Consider the following 8,484-nt stretch of genomic DNA (forward strand, 5'->3'; position numbering starts at 1 on the left):
GTGCTTGCAGCATTGTGCTCGCCACTTTAAAGATAAGGAAGCTGAGGTCCAGAGAGCAAAAGTGACTTGCCTCAAATCACACGCAAGTTAGAAGGATGGGAACCAGATCTGCCTCCTGGGCCAGGCAGTCGAAATGAACTGGCAAAGCTGATGCTGCCTGGAATTAGCAACACTGAAATTAGGGGGAAGCCATCTCAGAATCTGTTCTGTGTATGAAACAACATGAGATAAAATTATCACCAGTCACATTTTATGAATTTAATGAAGTTTAAGGTAATAATATCATATTCTAATGTTATTTACATGAGCTGAATTTCCATGCACATACACTGTCTGGACATTTCTTCATGCTATAAATAAATCATGAGGTTATAGAAGGATATGGGGAAATCATCTAATTTTCCAGGTGAAAAAAAAAAATACTCCACGAAAAGCTCTATTAGTAAAAACAGTTTTTGGCAATTGATTCCTTTCCTCCTCTGAGTTCCTCTTTATAGCAGGTTGCTGTAGCAAGTCACTTCTCCTTCCATCTCTCTTCTAGGTTTTGCTGCTCCTTCTCCGATGTCTTTCAGCACTCTGCCCCACAATCGAAAAACCAGCCCACCCTTCAGACTGTGGAGCCCTGATTACGCTTCCCATTAAAGTCTGCTGAAAGAAGCTCGCCCCAGAGAAAACGACCATTCGGGAAAAACACAGAGAGACTTTAGTGCCTTTAATAATAATCAGATAAATGTATTCACACTGGAGACATCCATCCCAAGAAGATTGGAGTAATTCTCAAGTTGGATCTGATGTGTTGGAATTCGATAGTTCTGTGTTTTAACCCTTGCTCCTATAACTTCTTTTGTAAAATGCATAGTTATTTTCCATATTTCCATCGGTTCTTCAAAGTCCTAGAAACTCTGCATCAGTTTTGATTTTAGAAACAGGTTGCTCAGGGTTCCTGGACGATGCTTTTCCCCCCCTCATGTCACTAAAATTGTGCTATTTCACAAGCCTTGGGCAGTTAGAAGCTTCATTTAAAGTCTGTGGTAGAGAAGGCTAAAAGCTAATCTAATGTAGTAGGGCCATATGCCTTGGGGAAGGGGCTTTTTTGCATTTCATTTTCTCCCTGTGAAAACGAATTCCCCCTTAGCATGGTTGTTAAGTAAGGGAAGTAGTGAAATGGAAAAAAATGTGAATATCCTATATTCTGAAAGCCTCAATTTTTCTTTTTGAGTCTAAATCATAGTGTCAGTAAGACTCAGGAATGCACTGCCTTGCTGGGTGCTCTCAATATTTTAGCCTTACAATGTGACTCAGAATTATCATTTGGAAATGGGCATTTATTTTCCTTTGCAAATGTGAATAGAGTCTGTCTTCTATGTTTTAAAAGGGAAAAATAAGTATTAACATTGTCTTTTGTCTACAGCCATGGCCTCTTACCTTGTAGAGCAGGCATCTCATGCTAGAGATGAGCTTAGTGAGCATCTTCTTAATGCAAGGATGGTGCTTTCATTATTCAGGAAACTCTTCATCAGAAGGATAAGACGTGGTAGGTTTTGTTTTTTTTTTTTGTTTTTTTTTCATTTTTTAAAAAATTTGCTGTTTTGTCCTGTTAAAGGAGAAAATTGCAATTGTGTATTTTTAGTATTTTTTTTTTCACATCCAAGTACCTCAGCAGACATTGAGCCTCTGTCTTTCTCCACTGTAAAAGGATGGCCATCCTTTTTCTGGGAGTCCTTTAGCTAATCTCATACAAGTGACTCTCTGGGAATTGCTGGCCTCTCTACAAAATGCACTGAGCTCTTCTAGACCAAGGGGCAGGAGGCAGGGAGTTAGTGTAGAGGGCAGTTTGCTTCAGCCCTGAGAAGCTCCTTGTAGAGAAGAGGACGACTAAAAAGCCAGAGGAAATGGTGCGAGATAGAGAAAGGGTTAGAGACCTTGGGGGAGTATGGGGAAAGCAGTATAGTGCCCCCACCAACCTCAGCAATAAATTCAGAACACCATTCAGAAGAGTGAAACATTAACTCAACCTGGAAGAAATTTTCTTCTTAGTTATCAACATAAGGCTCTCAGAAATGTAGCTACCAAGCCCTGAGACTGTGACTTAAAACATGGCCTACATTTGTCTTTGTCCATAGAGTGGTGACCACTGGCTGAGTGGGCGATGGTCCTTCTGAATATAGAGCTGATTTTTCTTCAGAATGTGGCCACGCCACGGTCAGAAAATCCACTTCCCTTTTCCGATAGAGAATGTACCAAATATATGAGATAATCTTGTAGGTCTCCTTTAGAACTGTGGATTTGTACGACAGTCTCTGTGACATTCTTTGTTGTTGTTGTTGTTTTTTTTTTTTAATATATTATGTAATTAACCATTGAGAAGGCAATGTGATGTCACCCTCTTCCTTCAAAGTGGGGTTATATAATTTATTTTCCATTGCATAAGGAAGGAAGAATTGTGCCTTGTGTACTATGTGAGCTTGAAACTGACAACTTGGATGTAAATATGAGCATTTTTACTTGCTTTATTTAATAAAGCTGTATGAGATTCTTTAATCAGTGTGGTCATTACTGACTCTTTATTATGGGCTGAGTTAAATAACAAATGCAGAGATCCTATCAATCCATCAGAATGCATTTATTAAGTGGCTGCTATATGCCAGCCCCTGGGCTTTATAAACACCAAGGATACAAATGCAGATTCTACTGTCAGCTGGAAGGAACTCCAGACTGGGAAATTCAACTCTTCTGATCTTTCAGACCACACCTCTGGGGCTCAGAGAAGTCCAAAAAGGATTGATTGTACAAGGTAGCAAACAGTTGCTCTCAGATCCAGACCCCAGGTTGTCTGTCTTCCAAGCTAACATTCTTTCCATGGCATTTTGTTGTCTTCTCTAACTTGCTTTGCTTCACATTCCTGATATTTTGGGAGCATTTGAATACACTAAAAAAGAATTAAACATGACATTTGTTATCAACCAAATGCCCATTTGTTCTCATTGTTGTTCAGTCATTTTCTATAACGTCCAATTCTATGTGAGCCTATTTGGAGTTTTGGGGGGTTTTGTTTGTTTTTTTGCAGAGATAATTGGAGTGGTTTGCCATTTCCTTTGCCAACTCATTTTACAGGTGAGGAAACAGGTAACAGGGTGAAGTGCTCATTTGTGAGCAGGTTTGAATTCAGGAAGTTGGCTTGTCCTGGTACTCTATCCACTGTACCACCTAGCTGCCCCATCCTCATTAAACCTAGAAGAATGGTCAGTAGCAATGTTTTCTGCAGCTTATTCCCTATAGGTGGATCCATCCTTTGAAAGGGTACAGAGAGATCATTCTTCTTGCCTTAGAAATGGACTCAAAAAAATGAAGAATTCCTTAGAGATCCTTAACCAACCTCCTTTTTTTGCAAGGGGTTTTATTTATAATAAACTTGTGACATTTTATGATTTACTGACCACATTGTTCCTATCCACCCTGTGAGGTAGATAGTAAAAATATTCCCATCTTTATTTTACAGTTAAAAAAAAAATTTGGACAGATTTTAAATGTAGCTGAACCAGGAATTCAAGTCAAGTTTTCTACATTTAAAACAGATATTGAGACCTAAGGGAAACTGATTTCATAGAATCACAATTTGGGTGTTGAAAGGGAGCTCCAAGGCCATTGTTCCAACTAAGATTGCCTTCTTTTTATGCTTCTTATATCTTGTATGTTATTTCCATGTTGTCTTCCTCATAGGATATGTAAGTTCCTTGGTGGACAAGGACTATTTTTGCTTTTCATCGAGCGCCCCACACTTAGTACAGTGCCTGACACAAAATGTTGTTGTTTATCCTTTATTTTTGAAGAGGTCCAATGACGTCACAGGTTGATGTCTTGACTTATGTGTAAATTGGATTTAAATGAGGCAGAGCTACACAGAGTTGTCAGCCTCATTCTCTCTTCCAGAGTCACCAAAGTCCAGGGGGCAAGACAAAGATCATGATGCTTTCATGATCTACTGGAGGAAGTTTTCAAGTACTTGTGGTAGATATACCCCTAATTCATTGATTGGTTTGAGGCCTGTAAGTTACCCTTAACCTGATTTGGCCCATCTGCTGAGATGGTTCACTAGAAAGTGGCCACTGAGCATGCTACAGCTTCTTAGAACTACAGATAAGAGATGTTCAATAGACATCAAAGATGGCTGAGAAGGGCTCAGCAAGCTCTCACACCAGAGGTACCAATCTCCCTTGAACACCTCATATATCCCATAGTAAATTCTTGATTAATGATTAATTGGCTCACTGATTGAGCTACAATTGAGAATGAATCTCTTCTGCTACATACCTACCAAGTCATGATCAGCCTTTCTTAAAGATCTCACTGAGCAAAAACCAGATATCTTTCCTCTGCTAGCCACACAATGTTGGGGGGGGGGGGGACAAAGGGAAGGGAAGGGAAGAAAGGAAGAGAAGGGAAGGGGAAAGAGGAAAGGGGAAAAGAAGTAAAAGGAAAAGGAGGGAAGGAAGGAAAGAAGGAAGAAAGGAGCAAGCATTCACCAAGAACTTGTGCAAAGCACAAATTATATCTCATTTGAGATTCACAAGGAATAGTTATTAGAATTATCCCTTTTTATGGTTGAGACAACTGAGGCAAACTGATCACACAACTAATAAGTTTTTAAGGAAGGATTTAAATTCTGGTCTTTTTGATTCCAGACCCAATACTACCTAGTCCCCTCTAAAGATGAAATGAAACTGTGTTGATCAGAACAGATACAGGAAATCAATTTATTAATAAGGGCTTATGTTCCAGGAACTATGCCAAGTGCTGTAGATAAAATGAAAAAGTAAAAACTGTCTCTGCCATGTTGATGGTTTTCAAATGTTCTTTCTCACTTCCCTCTCCCTCACCCCACCAAGTTTTAACCAAGCAGACCCTGTCAGGGATAACTAGGTGGTGGGCCTTTAATCAAGAAGACTCATCTTCCTAAATTCAATCAGACTTCAGACAATTATTACTTGTGTGTGACCCTGAGCAAGTCACTTAAGCTATTTGCCTCAATTTCCTCAATTGTAAAATGAGGATCACAATAGCACCTATTTCAGAGGGTAATAGTGATGATCAAAAGAGATATCTGTAAGATACTTGGCACAGTACCTGGCACATAGTAAGCCCTATTTAAATGCTTATTCCCTCCTTCCCTACCTATTAGGATTAGTCAGCTTTCCTCATTACAGAGCAGTGAGATTGGGTGTCAATAAGCTTCCAAGGAATCTAAGTGAGGTCAAGGACCAGGGAGCCAAAGAAATGCCATCTGCAGCTCTTGTTCTGCTGTTTACCCAGATATGGGAACATCAAACACTCTCCCTGCCACTACTCAAGAGGACACTTTGCCCAGCTTACTTTGGTTTCCATGAAATAGAGGAAGATAACATAGCTGGTTGGGAAAGAATACATAAGAACCCCTTTCCTCTTTCTCCTCTTTCCTTCTCTTCCTTTCATCCCTTTTTTCCTTTCCTTCCCTTTCCTTATGTAATATAATAAAGGAATGACTTTTACCCTTTGGTTACTTGATTTGATAGATTCGTTCCCAGCAAAGTGCTATGGGGGATATTTTTAAAAACTGATTAAGATAAGAGAAATCAATGGAAATAACCTGCCTAGCAGCCTAGGAGAGACATTAGAGTCAAGAATTCAGATCCTGATGTTGCCATTTCCTAGCAGAATGACATTGGGGAAGTCACCAATCTCTGTAATATGAGGCAATTAAGTCCCAATTAGCTTTTAATCCTATGCCCTTTGGAACTGAGTTAGTCTGGTGCTATATCTCAAGAAGCAAAGTAGCACAAATAGTCTCAGACTCCTTAAATCTAGTTTAATCCTTGGAAAATAATATCCTTATAATGGATGGAGATGTAAGCAACAGCATGGAGACGATCCTCTCTGGATAAAGTTCTAGAGATGTCCTTGGGGATCATTTAACCATCAAGCATTTATTAAACACCTACAATGTGTCAAGTATAGGAGAGAGTCAGTGCAAAAATGTGGCAATAAGTAATGAAGCATTATGTTTGAATAACAAGTAGTACTCCAAAGGAAGCCAAAATGTTCTCTGAGCTGGAAGGGGGCAGGCAGGAAGGCATATTCACTGTACAACTCTAAGTCTTGAACAACACACATGAAATAGCATATCATATAGGAAGGATCATGCTTTTTTATGCTTTCCAAATCAATAGAATATTAAGTAAGTTCCTCAAAGGCAGGAGCTATTTCATTTTTGTCTTTATATTCAAAGTGTCTTGCACACAGATGGCACAGTGGATAAAGTAGTGAACCTAAAGTTAAATCTAATCTCCAATACAACATCAGATACTTAACTGGCTTTGCCAATTACTCTTTGCCTCAGTTTCCTCAACTGTAAAATGAGAATAATAACAGAAACTACCTCACAGACTTATGAGGATCAAAGTAAATATAAAGTACTTAGCACAGTGCCTGGCACATAGTAGGTGTTATATAAATATGTATTCTCTTCCTTTTCCTTCAAAATTGTTAAATAATTTATGAACTACCAAAGGTACATAGATGCAATAAAGTGTAAAGAAATTAAGAAGAAACTTTTCCAGAGCTAAAATTCAGCAAGAAAACTTCTGCCCTGTGCTTGGCATAAGGATAATCCTTTGCAATCACCTTCTGACAAAGTTATATGTATTGCTTTGACTAGCACTAGGTATTCTCAAACAAATATCAGACAAGTACTCCTCTCATGAAGCTCTGCTATAAATTAAGTCTATTGAATTGTTGCTATTAACCCCTCATGATCAGGGCTACAGTTCACTGTGTAACCATTGATATAAGTATTGGGATCTTCTTATACTACCTCAGGTTCCCTCACTAGGGGTGGAGCCCTGACACAGGTGTATAGATCCTGTTCTTGCATTTTGTTTTGAAATTAAACTTTTGTTTGATTGCTGACTCGCCTGTTTCTAACCTCCTGTCTCTAGTTTCTTGTCTGCTCTGGTAGATTCCAGCCATCCACAAGTTAGAAGTTGGTTCTCTCTGGTTGATGTTAATTGGTGTCAGAAGTGGGATTACATATAGAATTTGGTCATTGGATTCTCTAATACCAGTGGGAAAAGACTACATGTAACCAGAGATTTATTTCTCTATAGTCTGACTACCCCTCACCAGTGAGTTCTCTGCCTTTGTCTATGCACCAATCCTCCAGGTCCTGTCTTAGTTGAGCACCATTCTTTGTGAGGAAAACTCCAGACTGTCTCTCTGTTCTGGTTCATCTCATGTCATTCTGGTAATTTCTTAAACTGCACACTTCTATTAACTGGCCTCTCTTCATGCCTCTGGTACTTTTTATTTAAACTGCACACCTCTGTAAAATTGTAATTGTCTGCTCTTGTCCCTCTGCATGCCTCTGTTGCCTTTTAAATTGCACACCTCTATGAATGCTTTGATAACCATGCCTTTGTGTAGACTTGTTCTTAAGTATTTCATTAAAACTAATTTTTTTTTTGCTGTTTTGTCTGTTTGTGTCTTTATAAAATGTCAGAAGTCTGTATTATATTTGTGTGGTTAGCTAGATTCTGTTAATTTGAAAGAATTAAAATTCAACCAACCAGTAACACTTCTAAAAGTTGTAGCCAGAAAGTTGAGAACACTGGGAAAGGTTAAGGAACTTTTATAGTTGAAGTAATTGTCCCAATAATCAGGACTATATCCCACTTTAGGCTTTCCATGGAAGATTAGACTATACAAAAAGGGATAAAGAAAAAAATCTACAGGACACTATTTCTGTCATTTTAGCTTTGTCTATGCTGGAATTACAGAAATAAAGTCAGATAATAAAAGTCTATGGAACTATTAAAAACATTTTAAGAGATTAAGAGGTTTACACTACATAAAATTCCCAATCCCTCTAATTTTGTCCGCCTGCATTTTGGATTTCCTTCACAGGCTAATTGTACACTATTTCAAAGTCTGAGTCTTTTTGTATAGCAAAACAACCATTTAGACTTGTATACATATATTGCCTTTAATTTATACTTTAACATATTTAACATGTATTGGTCAACCTGCCATCTGGGGGGGAGGGGAAAAATTAGAACAAAAGGTTTGGCAATTGTCAATGCTGTAAAATTACCCAAGCATCTATCTAGTAAATAAAAACTATTAAAATAAAATAAAAAAATAAGGGTTTTGTACAAGGCAAGGCAATATGTATTTATTAACCACCTACTATGTTCAGAACACTGCCCTAAATTCATCTTTTTTATCATCTTATTTTATGGAAATGCTTGCTTTATTCCATAAATTAAAATAAATGGATATGAACAAAAGAGAGAGAGAGAGAGAGAAAGAGAGAGAGAGAGAGAGAGAGAGAGAGAGAAAGAGAGAGAGAGAGAGAGAGAGAGAGAGAGAGAGAGAGAGAGAGAGAGAGAGATTAAGAGGTTTAAAAGGTAATTATTTTAAGATTTCAGGGGAGAACTTCTAGGACTTTGGGGA

At 38.3% G+C, this 8,484-nt stretch overlaps 1 protein-coding gene across 3 annotated transcripts in view; it reads left to right on the plus strand.

The window, feature by feature from the left end:
- The window catches only part of NUP210 (nucleoporin 210), a 151,600-nt gene extending 149,059 nt beyond the window's left edge, over positions 1-2,541 (plus strand). For all 3 annotated transcript variants that reach the window (XM_074283676.1, XM_074283675.1, XM_074283677.1), the window contains exon 40: positions 542-2,541. In XM_074283676.1, coding sequence (XP_074139777.1) covers positions 542-642 — 101 coding nt within the window. In that variant the 3' untranslated portion in view covers positions 643-2,541. The remainder of the gene's footprint in view (positions 1-541) is intronic.
- Positions 2,542-8,484: the final 5,943 nt, after the last annotated feature.

Source organism: Sminthopsis crassicaudata, chromosome 1 (assembly GCF_048593235.1).
Source record: "Sminthopsis crassicaudata isolate SCR6 chromosome 1, ASM4859323v1, whole genome shotgun sequence".
Lineage (NCBI taxonomy): Eukaryota > Metazoa > Chordata > Mammalia > Dasyuromorphia > Dasyuridae > Sminthopsis > Sminthopsis crassicaudata.